Source organism: Eulemur rufifrons, chromosome 28 (genome assembly GCF_041146395.1).
Source record: "Eulemur rufifrons isolate Redbay chromosome 28, OSU_ERuf_1, whole genome shotgun sequence".
Classification (NCBI taxonomy): Eukaryota; Metazoa; Chordata; class Mammalia; order Primates; family Lemuridae; genus Eulemur; species Eulemur rufifrons.
This window is the reverse complement of record NC_091010.1, coordinates 57629550-57651407: the sequence shown is the minus strand read 5'-3', so window position 1 is coordinate 57651407 and position 21858 is coordinate 57629550. Positions and strand designations below refer to the sequence as shown.

Below are 21858 nucleotides of genomic sequence, written 5' to 3'. Positions count from 1 at the left end.
CACCCTGTTGTTTCATGGGAAAGGCAGCACAGTATGGTGGGTAGAACACTAAACTGGAATAAAGGGGCCTGATTCTGGTTTTCCATCCCCCCAGGTCTTAGGGAACCCACCGCACCGGTCGGCTTCTGTGTGCTCACAGGTTTACACACGTGAAGTGGAAGGGACCATGATCCCGATGCTACCTTTCAGCTGCATGAGTCCATCAAACATCCTCCAAGGGTTTGTTTTAGAAGATGGGATCTCGATACCCTGCCCAGGCTGGAGTGCAGTGGCTACTCACAGGCACCGTCATGGCACCCTGGCCTCACAGGATCCTCCTGCCTCAGCTTCCCAAGTAGCTGGAACTATGGGCACGTGTCACTGTGCTTAGCTTTTTAAAATCATATATGGAATGTCTATTGCATTTCAGGTGTCATGCTAAGCAATAGGGAGAGGTAGTTAAGTAAAAGGCATGGTCCTTGCTCCTGAAAGCTAACTTTGTAGGAGACAGGTGTTTAGATCAGAAGCTACAATGTGGTAAATATTACAAGAGAAGGGAGGTCTGTGGAGGCAGGTGCACAATAGCAAAGGCAGGCGTTGGAGAGCAGAGCTGGGCGTAAGGACATTTCAGGAGGAGAGGAGACAGGAGCGTGGCAGTGTGACGTACTCCGTCCTGTACCAGTGGCTCAGCGTGCTGGCTCTGAGAGACGAGGCTGTAGGGGCTATTCGACCAGGCCAGGTCACAAAGGGGCAGGCAGAAGAGCAGATCTGATTCTGTGACCAAGTCATAGCTAAATTCTCCAGGTTTAAAAGGGACCCTTAGCCATATCCCATCTCTTATCTTTTCTCCTTTCCAAATCTCTGCTTCTCCCATAGCCATAAGCACTACTCGAATCTAACAACACGATTCCAGATGTTTCTCACACCTCCATTGGCTTCAGAATCAAATCAAACCCCATACACATAGTTCCTGAGACCTTCCGTGATCCGCGCTAGCTCACCTCCCAACATTCCTCTCCCTCCCCTACATCTCTCCCCAATGGTCAAATCCAGCCATGACTACCAGTGTTTCCAGCCCAATCATGCTCTTCCATGTCTCTAGGCCTTAACACCTGTGTTCATTCTTCTTGGAACACACTCCCTACCCCCAGCACCTGGTTATTTCTTGCTCAGCATGGCATCACTTGGAGAAGGCTTCTCTTCACATCTGGGTTAGGTGCCCTTCCCTTTGTACTCCACTGCACCCTGCACTCGCTCTACTGCACCATTGTATAATCTCCCCCCTGTCTGTTCTGACCACAGAATAGCCTTCCTTAGTGAAGCAGACATTGCTCGGTGGGTTTCACTGTTCCTTCCACTGGATACCTGAGCAGCATTTAAATTACCGATGACTCCCTCTCCTAAAAGCACATGCCCTTCTGTTGCTGCTCTGACAAGGTTTGTCCCATTCTCCTCCCACCCTTCCCATCACAGATTCTCACTCTACGTCCTGGCCCCACGTTTACCGTCCTCATTATTTTTCCTCACTCTGTACCACCAACACTTAAGGTCCCAACCATGACTACTGCTGCACCATTAATTGTTTGGTTTTCTCCCCTAGATGGCAAAGAACTGCTGAAAGCTTTTCGGCAGAGTTGTCACAACAAGATTTGTGTTTTAAGGATATCATATAGGCAGGCACTGTATAGATACAGACAGTAGATAAATGCTAACATCAGAAGGTTGTTTCAATTGTCCATGAATGATGAGGATTCCTGAGGAAATGATAGTAGGGAAAAGAAAGAATAAAAAGATATATACAAGGGCTAGTTGGGAAGAAGAATCAATAAAGACTTAGTGGCAGGCGTGGTGGCTCACACCTGTCTGTAATCCCAGCAGTTTGGGAGGCCAGGAGTTTTAGACCAACCTGGGCAACACAGCGAGAGCCTGTCTCCACAAAAAATTTAAAAATTAGCCAGGCATGGTGGCACATGTCTAGACCCAGCTATTCAGATAGCTGAGGTGAGAGAATTGCTTGAGCCCTGGAGTTTGAGGCTGCTGCAGGGAGCTATGATTGGGCTGCTACACTCCAGCCTGGGCAACAGAACAAGACCCCAGCTCTAAAAATAAAAAGAAAGAAAGAAAAGAAAAAATAAATCAGCAACAAATTAGCTAGGGCAAGGGATGGAAGAGGTAAGGAAGAAGGCAGACTTAGGGATAAGGCAAGGCTGTTTATATGATAACAATGTGCCCAATCATGGCACCATTAATCTGGAAATCACCTCTGGATAAATAAGACAAAATGAATTATTTCTACAACTAAAGTAATTGGTAAAGGAGCAAAGTAAAGGAGGAACAGAAAATAAAAATAACACAGATAACTAGATGATGCAGAAATAAAACACTGATAGCAAAATTTCTTGGTTCTCTTGTTAAATGAAAAACCACATACAGAAGTAAATAAGTAAAAAACAAACTCTATCCTACTAGAACAGAATTCTAGGAACCTTATTTTATTTTTGCTGGAATACACAGGAAGAAAAATAAACTAAGGAAATGTGTGCCAAAAAGCCCTCACCCTGAAGTATCATGCTATTTAATACTTTCTAATCTGTTAATTACCATGTCAAGATTTACCTGGAAAACAGAGAAGGTGACCAGGTAGGGAAGACTGAGATTAGATACAACAGATCACTAAATTAAAAATGTCATCTTTCTTACATAAAGTTTATCAAATGGTTATCATCAAGTCTTGACGGTGCTATATAGTTGTGCCTTTTTTGTTTAGTAGAGAAGATATTCTTCAATAACTGAAGCCACTGCACTGTTCTATTATTAATCTGTATACTCACTCACTTTGATCTGCACTCTGCTTCTCAGAATTTTGTCCTTTGGGTTTTAAGCCATATCCCATTTCTATGAGCACATGGTCTAAGAGTTTTCCTAAAAAGTGATTAAGAAAATATACTTCCATTGAGATATTATACAAAATATTATAGGAAAAAAATAAATAACAAATACGTGAATCACCAACTCAGACATTGTAACTATTAGTACACTGGCACATGCCTGACCAATTCAGTTTCCACAGGCAAAATTCGGTTTGGTAGCACAGCTTAAATTGAAGCAAAGTTCCTACAGTCAATTGACAGTAGATTTAATGAAAAGATTTAACTTCAAAATTTTGAATTACATGAAAGATTCAGTTACCACCTCACAAACATTCTTAGATTAATCATGCTTATGAGGTGGTAACCTTGCTATTTAAGAAATAAATTTAGGACAAAGACTACTTTTCCTCAGACTGACAGTATGGCTGAAACAAGCATTGACGTGAATGTTAAGTTCCCTGAAATAATATCCAAAAGCTGAAATCATAACATGAAACGTACATAGCAAAGAAACAAAACAGATTTTATACTTAATTCCCTAACAGGTTAAGTGCATTTCCTACCAAATCACCCACAATGCCAGCCCTCCTAAAGTAGATGGGTAACATCTTGGAAACTGAGAAGCAATTATATGCACACCGTAAGAAGTCACTTTTCAAACAGATATGAAGAGGCAAGAATGGAAGGACAGGATTCCAAAATGTTTCCATTCCCACAACTTAAATACTACGTACAAACAAAATGCAGTTCTGTGAAGGGTGCTCAAAGAGAAAGCACTGATGAGGATGAATGAATTCATGGAGAAATTTGAGAATTTCTCTCAATAAATAGAAATCAGGAGGAGATATTATCATGGCCACAGTAAAAGGATAACATAGTTATTCCCACACTAAGTCTCAATCCTGCCTTTCAAGCCACCTGATTCTAGGAATTTGTGCCACGTCTTTGACAAACTGCCAACTGCAAGAACAGGCCCAAGGCAGTATTTTCAGCCACAATTTGAATGACTCCAGAGGGCAGTTTACTTGGCCTCACTTCGTGTTTCTATTTCTTCTTAGTAACAGGTAGAAACTAAACAACATATTAAGTGTTCAATTTAAAAAGAAACACTCAGATCTTACCTGAACCTGGCAGCATAACATCTACAGCAAAGGTAATCACTTCCTCTTTTAAGATGTCCACAATCTTTATAGAGCAGTACTGCTCCATTAACAGTGATTTAATAGTTTTGATACAATCACTGCTCCAAGTCCCCTCTGCTGGGATAACATTGGCTGCAAAACACTTTATGGCCTGAAAAATTTTGCACAAGTGACTTACAAAAATTAGTATTTAAAAATGACTTTTTATAATTATTTGAAGATCTTCAAAGAATGTATTTCATGATGAAAACTTACCAAAAATCTTCAAGTACTAACGAAATAAACAACTTTAGGTATAATTATTATGTGTCTCTCTTGGTACTTTATTCATAATGCTTACTTTTGGTATTCGAAGCTTGAGAAACTCATGAAATAATAATTATTATCCCTCAATTATACATAAGTCAGGCCACTGCCAAACAATGAAATATTGAAATGATTGCTTTTCAAGAGCAGATTGATGAGACATGCCGAAAATAAGGTTAGTTTCTCACTTCAGCAAATAAGTGCAAGATAGCCAATGGATGTTCATCTACATAGTAAAAGATCTATCAATAGGCACAATAACATGGCAGAATAGAACACACAAACATTGTGCCCGTCAAAACATTAAAAACAGCTCCTTTGGGACATGATTAGGAATTTAGAAAGTAAAAGACACTCACACAAGGAGGAAACAAGTCAATGTTTCTGTTTAGTTGGTAAATTCTGTTTACTGGAATTATTTCTTCATTTCCGTAATCGATATATAAGACATGTGCCTTCTTCTGCAGCACATCAACATCCTGTACTATTACTCTGTTCCAGGTCTGAAAATGAAATATAATGGTACTCTGCTTCAAAACAGCATTTCACAATCTTAGGTTAAAAAACCTTCAACTAATCTGTAGAACATGCAAAGGAAAGGCTACTCTTCTGTTCTGAGGCATGCAATTAAAAAGTCAGCTTAATTTTCTAAGAATCTTGCTAAGAAATCCCTAACATTAGGACATCTTAATATACACAACTACTCCAAAGCTATTTCCAGCCCACTAACATCTATTACACACTAATGCCTCAGCTACACATATAAGCACAAGTTTTAAGACCAAAGTCAGTCTACAACCAGCAATTTAGGAACCTGTAAACAGAGCTGGAGAGGGTAGGGCACAGAGTAAACTGAACAGAGCATGGAACGATAAGGAAGTGAAAGAGGAGAGTGAGCAGAGTCTGGCTTTAGATCATTTGACATGTCACTGACAGCTCTGGTGTTGATAAGTTGATGTGACCAAGGTAAGTTGAAACATTTTTATTAATATTAAATAATTCATTTCATTAGGAGTTACCTGATCAACAGTGTACTTGGCAACACAAATTTCCCCCTTAACAGGAATATAATCTTCTTCATGCACCATATTTGCATATGTTTCTTTTAAGCTCGCAGAGAGTTGGTTCATGTACTCTAAAACTTCTGAAGAATACAACTGCACATAAAAGTCACTTGGGTGTTTGAATTCAGTAACAGTACCCTTTAAAAAACAGAAAAGATGTAGTAATTCATAAGGGACACAGGCAAATGTAAATTTCCTAAAGCTTTATAACTGAGATACAAAAAGTGTTGTAGAAAGTTTTTGCAATGTTTATTAATTCAATCAGATATTTTGTAGCTACCTTGTGAACTGAAAAAATAGGAAACGAATAAAAATCTATATAGTTCATTGGATCTCTGTCTATGGAGATTAAACAATGAATACCTTTATTTCCATGGTTTTGTTGAGTTGTAGACTTCTCAAATCAGAAAACATTATTTTCTCAGGACGAATGGCTATTTCCTTAGTAACTCCAGTTGGATAGTCACTCTGGTTTGCAAGAACACACAAGTGAGTTACTCATAAGCACATGTTTCAATGACTCTGTGGCCACTATTTGGCCACTATTTGCCAGAATCGCAGCCACAATAGCCTGACACTTAGGCTTGAATTAAAAAAGCACAGAAATAGCGAAGGCCTCCAAGAGTCACTAAAACCCACTGTCTACAGGCTGTGTATACAGCACTGAAAGTAACCTAAGACCAAGACCACCATGGCGAAGATGATGTTGAGTTTATCTTTTTAAAAAGAGGAGGTCTTTTAAAGTTACACTTTCAATGTTTTTGTAAGAATGAATATTTGAAGAAGTCAGATTTTTATTTTAAAGTAGAGGCTAGGAGCAGACAAAGCTAAAAATTATTCATAAATATGAGTAGGACACAACAGATGTTTTTCAGATTACAAATGATTTGGCCCACAGTTATCTAAATGGAAGAGAACTATTAACAGAAAAAGTGCTCCTTAGATAGACAACTAGGCCCTATTAGAGTGCAGTACACAACATTAGAGAACAGCTGCCTGCAGGGGCTAAGAAGAAGACACTGTCCAGATGATTTTATACTGAGACACAACCATCTCAAGTCCTTTTTGGAAAAAAGCTGGAAATAAAGTTATCAAAGACCCCCAACAGTCACCACATCCCATCACTAAGGTGTATGGATTTACTCTACAGGACATTTGTTTTTAAATAAGTACTGGTAAAATGTAGAAATAAGTTCAGAATATTTTATTTAGCTTAAGTCTTCTTAATGCGATAAAGAGGAGTCATTCTTTAAAGACAGAGAGTAAGTCTACCATACCTCGTTTTTCACTTCCATTTTCTTTGTTTCAAAAGATGATTTGTTATTTTCAAGTTTGTGGAAACTGAAATAAAGCAACTGATTATAAAAATTATACTACAGAAGCAATTAAGAATAGGGGCCAAAAATCACAATTATGTTAAATTCTCAATGAACAAAATCCAGAAAGAGCAAAACAGTTTCTCCCAGAGAGGATCACAAAGTAAAGCCACCCAGTGCTGGCTATGCAATGGTCCACCCTGTGTGTGCACAGCTGTGCTTCTACCAAAAGCCACCTAATGAAAGGGAGACAGTCACAATCTCCAAGCCTCAGTTTTCTTATCTGTAAAATAGCGATAATCCCTACATTACCTACACAGAGTTTTGAGGATCAAATGAGGTTACATGTGAAACTGTTTTGTAAACTGGTAAACACCATGCAAGACTTATGTCTTTAAAAATCACAACTCAAGAAGCATGTGAGAGTTTAGACTTATTAAAATCCACGAAAGTGGCTCACGCCTGTAATCCTACTACTCTGGGAGGCTGAGGAGGGAGGATCACTTGAGCTCAGGAGTTCAAGATGAGACCTGAGCAAGAGCGAGACCACCATTTCTACTAAAAATAAAAAAAATTAGCCAGGCATGGCGGTGCACACCTTTTGTCCCAGCTACTCGGGAGGCTGAGGCAGGAGGAGCGCATCACTTGAGCCCAGGAATTCAAGGCTGCAGTGAGCTAGGATGATGCCACTGTACTCTAGCCCAAGTGACAGGATGAGAGCCTGTCTCAAAATAAATAAATAAATAAATAAAATCCAGGAAAGCATACATGATTGAAAATTAGGCATTCTAAAGATCTAACCATTGGGGGAAAAAAAAACCTCACTTAAGGTTCAAAATTTTAATATTGTACTAATAAAATTATATTCATGAAACTGAGTTTGTAGAGTTGTTTGCTTCAGATTTGTACACTTTCTTAGACCTCAATAAGTAAAAAGTAACAATTTCTACATAGTGTGGCCTGTTTAATTGACTGGATCCCTATTCTATCAGGAATAAACTTTTAAAATATTCTCTAATGAATAAAAAGGTCATGCATGAACACTTACTTTTGCTGAACGGGTTTGCACACAATGCTGTGTGCCGACCAGTCTCTTCTCTGACACGCACTGGAGCAGTAGTATGTCTGCTTGCACTGAGAACACCTCAGTGAGCCTAGAGAACATGACCAGGAACAAGGCTTTGTTCCAAATATTTGAGGTTGACATCAAGACATTTGCAAAGACCAGACACATCAAACATCATTCTATTCATTATATCAAGAAGACTATTTGAAAAGAACTGTGCTGTTTATGGTTAGGTGTTAAGATTAAACTTGTCAAGCACTCTCAAAATGCAGAGGAAAAAGACTGCAAAAATGAAATCAAGAGGGAGATCAGACTGTAAACATATCTGATTTCCCTCACATAGATCCCAGAATGTATATTACAAAAGGAGCAAAGGAAACACAAAAAACTCTGTTCTAGTGAAAACAACTGGTGCAAGCAGACTCAAATGGCCTACCATGTACCATTAAAAAAAAAAAAAAAACCGATGAAGAGAATCATACATGGAAACACCTAGGAAGTTTTTGAAATACAGTATTAAAGAGAAATCCTATCAGTACCCAGGTTAAAGAACAAGGTTATCTAAAAAACAAAAATCAAAGAAATGAAAAACAAAAAACAAAAAACAAAAAATCTAGCCTGGCCTCAAATGCCCCTATAAGAAAAGAAATGGAAAAAAACAAAGGACTTAAGTATCCAAATAGCCAGTGATGGACATGAAATATTGCTCAAGATTCCTGATCATGAGAAAACTGCAAATTAAAACCACAATGAGGTACAACTATATATTCATGAGAAGGGAGTAATTCAACAGGACTGACAATACCAAAAGCAGTCATGGATGTGGAACAACCGGAACTTGTTACCCACAGGGAACGTAAAATGGGACACCACCTTGGAAAATGCTTTGGCTGTTTCTGTTAAACATACACCTACACTTTGACTCAGCAATTCTACTTCTGCCTACGCGTCCAACATGAATGAAAACATGTCTACACAAAGATTTGTAGAAAACTGTTTAGATTGCTCTATTCATTATAGACAAATGCTGGCCCCAACCAAAAAGTTCGTCAACAGGAGAGAAGATAAAATATGGTATAGGCATACAATGGAATACTCTTCAGCAATAAGCAAAAAAAGAATACATGCAGCTTGGAATAATCTCAAAAATACTACTCTAAATAAGCTTTACACAAAAGAGTCTATACTATGTGATTACATTTATATGAAATTCTATGACCACCAAAATTCATTTATGGTTTTAAAAAAAGGAACAACGGTTGCCTTTCAGGGGTACAGTAACTGCAAAGGAACATGAGAGAACTTTCTGAGGACAAAGAAATATTCTGTTTCTTGATGGGGTCTTAGTTTGTACATTTCAATGCATGTCAGCTTTACCAAAATAAAACTATAAAAATAATAATCCAGTGAGGAAGCAGGAAAAATAGGACAACATGGGTGAAGAGGAATGGTGGCATGTTGACAGCTGTTAAAGCTGAGAGATGAGTGTACGGCATACATGCAATATTCTATTTACACCTTATATGTTTAAAATTTGCCATAATAAAATTACTTTTCAAATATGCAGAGGAATAAGCCAGTACCATATACCAAAGAGCAACGTACTCACCAAAGAGGCCACAGCGATGGCAAGTAGTTGACCGAAAAGGAGATCCTAAGGAGTTGAAGAGTGCTGGGTTATTTACGGACAAGGGGTTCTCAACCAACTTGTGTAATTTTTTTGACTTTGTAGGAGGCACATTATTGCTGGGTTTCTATTAAGAACAGAGAACAGCAATGTTAGAATTTTGTAATAACTTTTTCCTTTAAATACTAGATGTGGGACTTCTTCTGGTAAGATAGAGATGTACTTTTCCCTATTCCTCCTATTAAGTACAACTAAAAACCCTGAACTTATATATACAACAAACATAAGATGACTCTGAAAGTGAGGAAAGAAGGAGGCAGACAGACTAGGAACCTCGGGACCCAAAGGAGGACGTGCTGGCAAGTCCTCTGGGTTTTCTTTTTGCCCCCTATATCCCAGAGATTGGGTGCCAGAGAAGCCAGCAACCCAGAAACACTAAAAGGCACAGACAATAAAAGCCCCAACAGAAATGCTGCCCTCTAACCTGGTGCAGTGGCGCATGCCTGTAGTCCCAGCTACTCAGGAGGCTGAGGCAGGAGAATTGCTTGAGCCCAGGAGTTCCAGGCTACAGTGTGCCATGATAGCACCTGTGAACAGCCACTGCACTCCAGCCTGGGCAACACAATGAGACCCTGTCACTTAAACTAAGAAAAAACAAAACAAAACCCTGCTCTCTACCCAAAGGACCAGGAAACAGGCGGACAGCAAAACTGAAAACTTTTATCAGTAACTGCTCTACTCCAGAAAAACATGACAGAAAATACTGTGCTCCACAGATAAGAGTGTGGGGCCCAGGCGTCTAGCCTCGTGAGTCTATAATAAGGTGCTCCTTATTACAACTGTTATGGATTCAGAAAAAGCCAACAGAAAAGGGTGCCGGCATTTCATCCCTGGGGTGGGGGGAGATGATACCCTTCCTGTGGAGACCACAAGGGAGCCTGGATTTCCACCAGGCAGTTCTGAGGTGCCCCCTTCCCCTGCTGGGGTGGTGTCAGAGGAAGCCTAGTGAAGAGTCAGGACTTTTCACCACCATTCAACAGTAACAAGTCCCTCCCAACACCCAATAGCTCAGTGTCGACCCTCTCCCTACCCTCGTAAGGAGGCATTCACCACTTCCAGCCAGGGAGGAACCAGCTAAAGCCCAGCACGAAGCTGAAACTCCCACCCGTACCCAGCAGAAGGAAGAGCTCCCCACCTGAACACTGGAGGCTGAGTGAGGAACATGGACATCTACCACTCAACGCACCTGGCAGTAACAAGGCAGCCCCACCCCCCTTCCCCTGATGGAGTAGCATCAGAGAAAGCCAGCTAAAATAGAAAGTTTAAATAAGATATAGAGTCTCATAATATCTATGATATCCCAGTTTCAGTAGAAAATGATTCATCATTCCAAGAATCAAGAAGATCACAACTAAATGCAAAAAAAAAAAAGATGCCAACATCAAGATGACAGATGTTAATTTATGAAGATTTTAAGGCAGCCATCAATATTATAATACGCAATTACAAACATCCTTCAAACAAATGAATACAGAATCTCAGTGAAGAAACAGAAGATACAAAGAACCACCAAATGGAAATTTTAGAACTGTAAAGTATAATAACCAAAATAAAAAACAATGGTGGGCTCAAAAGCAGAATGGAGGGGAAAGAGGCAAGAATCAGTGAACTTTAGGATAGAACAATAGAAACTGCTTAATCTCAGCAACAGAGAGAAAATGGACTGGGGGGGGCAAGGAACAGAGCCTCAGGGACTTGCTGGACTGTAACAAAAACTTAACATTCACATCTTCAGAGTCCCAGAAGGAAAGGAGAAAGAAGGTTGGGCTAACAAAGTACTCAAAGAAATTGCTGAAAACTTCCAAAATTTGGCAAAAAATATAAATCTAATTCAAGACGCTGAGTGAACTCCAAACAAAATAAACTGAAAGAAATCTAGACCAAGACACATCTTAATCGAACTTCTGAAAACTAAATGCTTAAAAAGCAAACACAAAAATGACACCTTACCTCTAGGGGGAAAAACAATTAAAAGACAGATTTCTCATTACAGACCACATAGACCAAAAGAAACTGACAAAATGTTTTACCAGTTCTGAAAGAAAAGAACTGTTATCTGATAAATTTATCCAAGGAAAATATCCTTCAGGAATGAAGGGAAATCAAGACTTTCTCAGATGAAAGAAAATTAAGAGAATTGGTTGCCAATAGATCTATCCTAAAAAAAAAAAAAAAAAATGGCTTAAGGAAGTTCTCTAAACAGAAAGGAAATGATAAAGGAAGAAACATCAGAATAGAAAGGGAAGAAAAACACAATAAACAAAAATATGAATAGGTCCGATAGACTTTCCTTCTCCTGAGTTTTCTAAATTATGTTTGACAGTTCAAGCAAAAATGATAACACTGTCTGAAGCAGTTCTAAATCTATGCAGATAAAATATGTAAGACCTAAAGGGGTGAGAGTAAAGGAATGTAAGAGAAAGTAAGGTGTTTTACACTATACTCAAATTGGTAAAATGAGGATGCCAGTACACTGTGATAAGTTGTGTATATATTATGTAACATCTAGAGCAACCACTGGAAAAGCACTTAACATTATAGACAAATCAAAATGGAATCACAAAAAGTATTCAAGTAACCCACAAGAAAGCAGTAAAAGAAAAACAGAACAAAACACAAATGGCAGGCTTAAAGCCTTAAATATCAATAATTACATCAAATATAAATAGTCTAAACACACCAATTAAAAGACAGACTGGCTGAGTGCATTAAAAAATGTTACCAATTACATGCTGTCTGTAAGAAACTCATTCCAAGTATAACAATATAGACAGATTGAAACTAAAAAAATGGAAAAAACAAATAAGTGTTAAAAGAAAATATGAGCGGTTGTATTAATATCAGATAAACTAGATTACAGAGGAAAGTTACTACACAGAGAGGGACGTACATTATGATGACAAATGAGTCAATCCAATAAGACATAGCAATCCTAAATATGTATGTTACAAACAGAGCTACAAAATGTGAAGAAAAACCACCATAAAGAGAAACAGACGATACATAATTATAGCATTAAAAATGTCAATACCCCCATCTCCACAATTGATGTAACAGAAAATCAGTAAGAACACAGACCTCCATATCACAGTCAACCAACAAGATCTATTAGATATGTAGATCATCTGATCCAACAACAGCACAATACACATGCTTTTCAAGTGAAAAGAGAACATATACAAAGACTACATCCTGAGCCATAAAAACAAATGTCAAAAACTTAAGAAAACCGAAATCATACAGAGTGTTCTCTGACCACAATAGACTCAAACTTGAAATCATTAGCAGAAAGAGAACAGATAATCTCAAACACTTGGAAACTAAAAAATACACTTCTAAATGACGCATGGGTCAAAGAGGAAGTCTCAAGGTAAACAAAAGATACACTGAACTGAAAGAAAATGGAAATACAACATACCAAAATTTGTGGGACACAGTTAAAGCACTGCTGATAGGGAAATGTATAGCACTAAATGCCCATATGAGAAAAGGTTTCAAATCAATAACCTAAGCTCTCATCTTGACAACCTAGAAAAATAGCAAAACATGCCAAAGGAAGTAGAAGGAAGGAAACAAAGAACAGAAATCAATGAGATTAAAAACAAAATTGCAGGGGGGGGAGGAGAAGAAACAAAGACCTGGTTCTTTGAAAATATCAATAAAACTGACAAACCTCTAGCAAGACAGATAATGAGGAAAAGGGATAAGGTAGAAATTACCAATATCAGGACTTAAACAGAACATAACCATAGACCACAGAAATCAAAATGATAATAGACTTGGAACAACTCTACACACAAATTTGACAATGTAGACAAAATGAATCAATTCCTTAAAAAACATGAATTATCAAAATATGAAATAATTTGAATAGACCTATAAATATTAAAGAAATTATAGTTTTAAAATTCCCCCAAAAGAAATCTCCAGGTCCAGACGGTTTTCATAAGAGAACTCTACAAAATGTTTTTTTTTTTTTTTTTTTTTTTTGAGACAGAGTCTCACTCTGTTGCCCAGGCTAGAGTGAGTGCCGTGGCGTCAGCCTAGCTCACAGCAACCTCAAACTCCTGAGCTCAAGCGATCCTCCTGTCTCAGCCTCCCGAGTAGCTGGGACTACAGGCATGAGCCACCATGCCCGGCTAATTTTTTTTTTCTATATATATTTTTAGCTGTCCATATAATTTCTTTCTATTTTTAGTAGAGATGGGGTCTCGCTCTTGCTCAGGCTGGTCTCGAACTCCTGAGCTCAAACGATCCGCCCACCTCGGCCTCCCAGAGTGCTAGGATTACAGGCGTGAGCCACCACGCCCGGCTGAAATGTTAAAGAAGAATTAACACCAATTCTATACACTCTCTCTTCCAGAAAACATTTTATGAAGCTAATATTACCTTGATACTCAAACCACAAAGACAGTAAAGAAAATTATAGACCAAAATCTCTGTGAAAACAGATATAAAAATCCTTATCAAAATGTTACCAGATAGAATTCAGCAACACATAAAAATGATACCATGACAAAGTGGGATTTATTCCAGGAATCCAAGCAAGACACTGGTTAAATATTCAAAATAGCAATGTAATCCACCAAATAAACAGGCTAAAGGAAAAAAAAATCACTATCATATCAACAAATGCAGAAAAAGCCTTTGACAAAAAATCAATACCTATTCATGATCAAAAGTATCAGAAAAGTAGGAATAGGGAAAACTTCATCAACTTGATAAAGAGCATCTACAAAAACCTCCATCCAACATTCTATTAAATACTTAATGGTGAAAGACTGAATATTTTCTCCCTAAGACTGGAAACAAGGCAAGATGGCCACTGTCACCACTCTTATTCAATATAGTTCCTTCCAGTGCAATAAAGGCAAGAAAGTAAATAAAAGCTATATATATTGAAAAGGAAGAAATAAAACTGTCCCTAAGATCTAGCATTTTAACAGCACAACAGGATGACCATAGTCAACAATAAGTTATTGTATATTTTAAGGTAACTAAAAGGGTGGAATTGGAATGTTCCTTACATAAATGATAAATGCTTGAGGTGGATGCCCCAATGACCCTGATTTATTATACAGTGTATACCTATATCAAAACATGACATGCACCCCGTAAATATACACAGCTATTAGGTATCCATAACAAAAAAAAATTTAAAACAAAGGCTTGAGAGAGAGGAACAAGGTTCCATCTATGAAGCAAGCAGGCTTCACCAGACACCAAGACTGGTGCCTTGATCTTGGGCTTCCCATCCTACAGAACTGCAAGCAATACATTTCTGTTGTTTATAAATAAGAAAGAAAGGAGGAAAGACAAGAAGGAAAGAAAGAAAGGAAAGGAAAGAAAAAAGAAAATTTGCAATGATATGATTATCTGTGTAGACAATTGTAAAGGATCTAAAAAAAATTCCCTAGAATAAGTGACTTCAGCAAGGTCACAAGATAAACATACAAAAACCAATAATATTTCTATAGATTAACAATGAACATGGGGACACAGGGAAATTAAAAATGCAATAGTAAATTTACAATCACTCAAAAAATGAGATACTTATGTGTAAATCTAGCAAAACATGTACAAGACTTGTAAGCTGAAAACTATAAAATGAAAGAAATCAAAGATCATAAATGGAGAGATAACTGTGCTCATGGACTGAAGATTCAACACAGCGAAGATGTCAGTAATTCCCCAACTGATATACAGGTTTAAAGCAATTCCTGCCAAAATCCCAGAATGATTTTTTTTGTAGATATGGATGAGATTATTCTAAACTGTATATTGGAAGGCAAAGAAACTTAGAATAGCTAAAACAACTTTGAAAAAGAAAAAAAAAAAAGTGGGAGGAATCATTCTTCCCAATTCCAAGATTTATTACATAGTCCAGTAGTCAAGACTCTGTGGTACTGGTGGAGGGACAGATACAAAGATCAATAGAGAGCTTAGAATAGACCTACACAAATATGCCAGTTGATTTGACAAAAGTGCAAAAGCAATTCAGTAAAGATAGCATTTTCAACAAATGGCACTAGAACAAATGAACATCCATAAGAAAAAAAAAGTAAACCTCAACCTAAGTTTCTTAACTTCAACAAAATTAACTCAAAATGTATCAAAACTCAAAATGTAAAACTATCAAACTTTTCTGGGGGAAAAAAATGAACATTTTCAGGATCTGGAGTAGCAAGAGTTTTTAGATGACACCAAAAGCATACTCCATGAAAGGAAAAAAACTGACCCTATTAAGAGGATAAAAAGACAAGCTGCAGACTAGGAGAAAGTATTTACAAATCACATACTTGACTAAGAACTAATATCTGAAATATATAAAGAACTTTCGAAACAGTAAAAAAAAAAAAAAATCCAATTAGAAAATGGATAAAAGACATGAAAACATTTCACCCAAGAGGCCAATAAGCACATGAAAAGATGTTTGGCATCATTAGAGGAATGCAAATTAAAACCACAACACGATTACTACACATCATGAAAATGGGTAAAATAAAAATACTGACAACACCAAATGTTGGTTAGGATGCAGAGAAACTGGATCCCTCATTCTTGGTGAGAATGTAAATAGTACAGTCACTTTGGAAAACATTTGGCAGTTTCTTAAAAAACAAAGTATGCAACAACTGTACAACCTAGAAATTGCACCCCTGGGCATTTTATCCTAGAGCACTAAAAACTTAGGTTTACATAAAACCCTGTACATGAACGAAGATAGCAGTTTTAGTTTTAATAGCCAAAAACTGGAAACAACCCAGGTGCACTTCAATGGGTGAATGGTTAAACAAGCTATCAATACCATGGAATATTACTCAGCAATAAAAGGATCAAACCACTGATACATACAACCTAGATCAATCTCCAGAGAATAAATGCAAAATGAAAAAAAAAAAAATCCCGAAAGGTTACACACTGCCTGTATGTAACCTTTTATATAACATTCTCAAAATGACAAAACTGTGGAAATATGGATTATATTAGTGGCTGCCAGGGATTAAGAAGAGGGAAGTGGACAAGGGACCCTTGTAGTGATAGAAATGTTCTGTATCCTGATGGCATCTATGTCAAATCCCAGTTGTGACATTGTGCTATTATTGTTCTGCAGCATGTCACCACTGGGGGAAATTGGGCAAAGGCTATACAGGATCTCCCTTTGTTATCTCTTACAACTGCATGTGAATCTATACTTACCTAAAAGAAAAAGTTGCATTTTTTTAAAAGGTACTAAAGAAAAGAAGTTTAATCTTGAATGATACTTACAAATTAAGTATTCTTTATTAACAAAATACAAAAACGTTTAGAATTTTTTTACCTGAACAAAAACACAACATTGATTTTAAAAATAACTTACAGTATTTACTTCTTTGGGTGGTGAATTATTTCCAACTTTTAATGGTGAATTTCCTGGGGAGGAAAAATAATTCCTAATAAAAGCCAAATACTTTTCATTCCTCATAATGCAAAACAGCATAATTAGGTGATATTCAAATAACAGGGCTATGCCACAATGGCCTTATAACTACACCGTAAATAAGCAACATCCTACTTTTCCTAATGGAAAATAAAGACTTGTCTGAAATTTTCTTGACTATTGTTCCTTTCATTGTGAGCTTTTCTCCATTTACTAAGGCAGCAGTTCTCAAACTTTTTGAACTCAGAACCCCTTTACACTTAAAAATTGAGCACCCAAAGAGCTTTTATTTACATGGCTTATTTCTACCAACATTTACTATATTAGTAATCAAAACTAAATTTAAAATATTCATTTAAAAATGAATGCATTGCATGTTGACAATTTTTTGAAAAACTTTATTTTCCAAAACAAAACAGCGAGAAGAGTTTTACATTTTTGCATAGCTCTTTAATGTCTGGCTTAGACAGCTAGATTCACATACATGTTTCTGCATTCATTGTTGTAATATGTGGTTTTGGTTGAAACATATGAAAAAAAAATCTGGCCGCACACAGATATTTTCAGAAAGGACGAATATTTAATGTCCTTCTCAGATAAATGTGGATATTCTCCTTTAATATCACACCAAAAAGGAGTAGTTTAAGGGTTAGTTGCAATGTGGACTCTAAAACCACATCAACGAACTTTTCATGTTGTTACATTACAATCCATTGATTTAACCTGCACTTTGAATGGATTTTTACCCACGCAAGACTGTGCAAAACCATGCACTGGTCATCTGGGAAAGACTAGTCTACTGAGTTATGCAGAGTTGCCAAATGTTGACACATTTCATTATACAGTATCAAAAATTCACGTGTTAATATCACCTTGCATCTCACTAGAACAGTCTTTAAGTACCAAAAGTTCTTAGAGTGGCAGACACAAGTTCTTGAAATCTCAATTTGCTTGCAAGCATGAGTTTTATCATTAACAAAATACTGTCAGCTGTTTTCCTTGAAGTCATAGGCTCACTTTTATTAATTTTTGCGAAAATGCTTGCCAGATAGCAAAGTCTGAAGAACCACTCTGTCATTCTTTTCAAGTGAAAAGGATAACCCGAGAAAAGTTTCCCTTAATCTCACAACTCAATTGCACACATGCTTTTCATACTTTCAATCTTCAGAAGTTAGGAGTAATTCCCATTACACAAAATATTAAATACAGTTGTATACAAGGGTCAAGATTTAATAAAATTAATAATTTTTACTGCTCCATAAAGGACATATTTAAGTGAAATTGGCATTTCTGGGTTTTGTTTGATTTAACTGCAAGCGTATGGCAATGAAAAACTCAATGATCACTAGCCCAGACTGGTGCTCCTGCCTTAAGGTGAGCTAATGAGGCCTTTAGCTATCCTTGCTTTTGTACCGTAAGTGTAAAGCCAGCATAGCAAAAAAGGTAAATAATGTTTTAACGTTATTAAGAAAATAGTTTTGACCTCTTGGGGAACCCCAGAGGCCCAAGGGCCATATTCTGAGAATTATATCACCATAATGTTAAAAGACCACATCTCACAAATATTCTGAGGCTAAATTTTACCAGGACCTAGCCTCCTTAAAAAGCAGGTTTTTAGAATTGGGACTAAACGAATGATAAGACAAGTAAAATCAAAACCAGTTAAAATCTCAGATATATCTTTGTGAGCTACTATATTTACAGCATAAAATTTGCATGGTATTTTAAAAACATGGCCAATCTTTAGAACACCCCTTTAAAAAGCAAGAGGGTTTCCTTTCTACATTCCTAATACAGTCCTTTGACTATAAGGGACAAAGCTCATCTGCAGACCCTAAGAATTCTTTCCGTGATCAATCAAGCCAAAGGTAGCTATTTGGTATCTGGTTTTTCCTTCTAAATAATTAAATGCAGATACTGTAAGGTAGTCATTTGGCTCTTCTGTTAATAGCCCACTTGTGTGTGGTTATACATACTTGTGATAAGTCACAGAAACCATCAGAATAAAAAAGTAGTAAGCCTGAAGTTTTCACTCACCTGTTGGCAATTTCTTCCTGTCTCCTTTGAATCCAACCACTTCCCCATTGATGCCATTAAGGTTTGAAGATACTGAATTGTCTTCTTGACTAGCCAAATACTGTTTTGTTTGCTCACAAAGCAAAAAATTGTTCTTTTTACTTCCATTCTCTGGGCTTTTCAACCTGAAATTAGGATGGTTAGGATGTGCTCCAGGACTTCTTAAAGAATTTTGTGGCGAAAGCTTGCTTTCATTTTTCTCAAAATTAAATGGTTCTGTCATTTTACAAGTCGATGCTTCCAAATTATTTCTTGACATCGTATTAAGAGGCAACTTAACATTCACAGAGGTCTAAGGAAAGAAATGTATTTAAGAGGCAACTTTTAATTTCAAAAGTAGAACGGTAGGCTCAGGTGATTTCTTTATGTAACAGGTTAATTCCTATAAACGATTCCAAAGCGGACATAACCATGACATCAAAGCCAGCCCTAAAAAGTACAAAGGGAAAAAAAAAAAAACATTCTCTATCAATTAAGTACAAACTCCAAATTTAACAGACCAAGAAAAGACCAACTCAAGAGAAATCAAGAGAGTAATCTCAGAGTTCAACACCAATTCATTACTTTTAAAAGCTTTTGAAACAACAGTAATAGCAAAGGTCTTTCATGTTTTAAAAGACATATTTCCAACCTAAAGCCTACACCTTAAAGGCAAAACACAATAGAGGTTACTGTTTCAATCCGGTCATCACCTACCTTCCTACCTTCTCAGAATCCCTCGATCCTCTCTCCTCTTTACGATGCATCAAGTCCTTGAATGTGCTGAACTCACTACCCACAAGGCCCTGGCTCTCTCATCTGCCTGACCATCCCGTCCCCCTTCACAATCCATCTCAGCTGACCCCCCTTCCGTCTGGCTTTCCCAAGCCCCCTGCTTTGATAATCTCCAGCTGAACTTCTATAAACTGCAACTTGTACCTACTGCTTCTAAGGACCTGTCTGTGTGCACCTTTCTCTATTGCAAGCATTCCGTGTTTAATCTGTCACAAAGGGCCCCTGAGAAACCTCTATCCAGAAATGATGCTGGCTCATTATTTTTTTATTGCTTTTTATTTTAAAACCTGTAAAATTCTGTTTATTATGTTCTATAATAACCTCATTCAATAGAAATATAATATTTCACGTGTAGTTTTAAATTATTTAGTATTTCTATTACTCCTAAAGAATACTAAGTGCCCTGCCCAGAGGGAGTAAAGTGACAACTCTTCTCTTTGAAGTAGTGACCTATAGCTTTATCTGCAGACTCCAGGCAAAACTTCTGCTTATTCTCCCAAAACTGCTCAGAGGAGGAAAAAAAGTTACAGAGAGCTGAAAACTAGCATGAGTAATATCTAAATATTGTTTAACATGGTTTTGAATAGAAAATAAAGAAACTGCAGAAAAATCCTCCCTGTTGGTATCCCAAGACTTCCATCTCATTTCTTGTTTTCAATTAGACCTAACCTAATCCAATGACAATACAGAAAAGATAACGAAGTTAAAAAAAAAAAAAAAAAAAAGCAAGCACAGTCAAAGGTGGGGAACTCTCAGTGAACCAAACCCTGGGAAGATTCCTCATAGAAGGACTGCAGGTGGGCGGCTACAGTGAGAGATCCCACAGCTGCCAGGGGAGGTACACCTGTACCAATAAGCATGCCTAAAATGGAGGGAGACTAAGAATTACAATGTTTTATGCAATAAGAGAGCAATAGTGTTAAATTACAAAAGGAAAACAACCTCCAGGTAAAATTGGGTGGGGGTGGGATGTGAATGCTGAGTAACTCTAGACTTTGCACAGAAATAAAAAGAAATATTTCTTTGCAAAGAAATAAAAAGAATGTGCATTAAAATATTATAGAACCCCCCGCAAGAATAGAAGCATAATGCATAACTTTAAAATCACAGAAGAAAAAAAATCTTAATCCAACAGAAAAAAAAAAGTTAAGCAAGGCAAATAGAAAACATCAAATAAAATGACAGAACCATACCCAAGTAAGTATCAATGAATTAGTATCAAAAAAGAAAAAAAAAAAAAGGACACAGGGAGAAAACATTGAGGAAGACGTTAGGCACAAAAGGTACACATAAAACCAAATTTTATGGTAAGGCTGAAAAAAAAAAAGGACCAGTTATGTGCTATGCAAATAACTAAAAAAGGTAGAATATTAATATTAATGGCAGATGAAATAGAACTCCAGCTAGAAAATATTGAGACAAAGGAAGATATTTTACATCGACTTTAAAAAAAGCACTCCAAGGACACAGCAAGCAGCCAGGAATCTCTGAGTCACAATAATGTTGTTTTGAGATGTGTAAAGCAAAAACCAATTGATGGAGAAGAAATTCAATCCACAATGTTAAGGACACACCTGCCTTAGACCCTACTGATCAAACAGAAGACAAGCAGTAATACGGACTATTTTAGCAACACAACAGACTTATTCTAATAGGGACCAATACAACCAAGAACATTAATTCTTCAACATTGAGCGTATACTGGACTACAAAGACCACCTCAACTAACTCCAAAAAAAAAAAAAAACTAGTATCATATGGGCCACATTCAAGCATCACAATATACACAAATCTCCACCTCAGACTATCCCAGAAGATTTTTTGTTGTTGTTTTAATTTAAAAGTGGTTTTAAAAAAATTCACAAAGGAAATGATAGCAAGCCTGACCACATGAACAATTAAAAGCTTACTACCAATAGTAAACAGGATAGGGAAAACAGTATTATCACCAGGATGACAAATTTGATACCTTTTCAAAAGTGGGATAAATAGTGAAAACACTCAGATACTTTAGCAGACACCATGGTTGACTGACTCAAACACCATCCAACCTCTGATGTGCCAGCTGAAGTTAGTGACAATATTGGTCACAATTAGAGTTCTCCGGAGGGGGGCTTCTGAGAAAGCTCTACCCTTTCCTGATGAACAGGGACAGATG

General features: G+C 37.1%; 1 protein-coding gene across 3 annotated transcripts in view; it reads right to left on the bottom strand.

Annotated features, from left to right (window-relative positions):
* Positions 1 to 19206, bottom strand: part of TDRD1 (tudor domain containing 1) — a 38964-nt gene extending 19758 nt beyond the window's left edge. For 2 of the 3 annotated variants that reach the window (XM_069460491.1, XM_069460492.1), the window contains exons 1-10: positions 18888 to 19185; positions 16791 to 16843; positions 9353 to 9497; positions 7726 to 7831; positions 6639 to 6702; positions 5725 to 5829; positions 5317 to 5499; positions 4657 to 4800; positions 3971 to 4142; positions 2815 to 2901 (exon numbers count right to left, since the gene is read on the bottom strand). In XM_069460491.1, coding sequence (XP_069316592.1) covers positions 2815 to 2901; positions 3971 to 4142; positions 4657 to 4800; positions 5317 to 5499; positions 5725 to 5829; positions 6639 to 6702; positions 7726 to 7831; positions 9353 to 9497; positions 16791 to 16843; positions 18888 to 19185 — 1357 coding nt within the window. Of the gene's footprint in view, positions 1 to 2814; positions 2902 to 3970; positions 4143 to 4656; positions 4801 to 5316; positions 5500 to 5724; positions 5830 to 6638; positions 6703 to 7725; positions 7832 to 9352; positions 9498 to 16790; positions 16844 to 18887 lie in introns of all 3 variants that reach the window. The other variant, XM_069460493.1, reaches the window with a different exon arrangement.
* Between the last annotated feature and the right edge of the window lie 2652 nt (positions 19207 to 21858).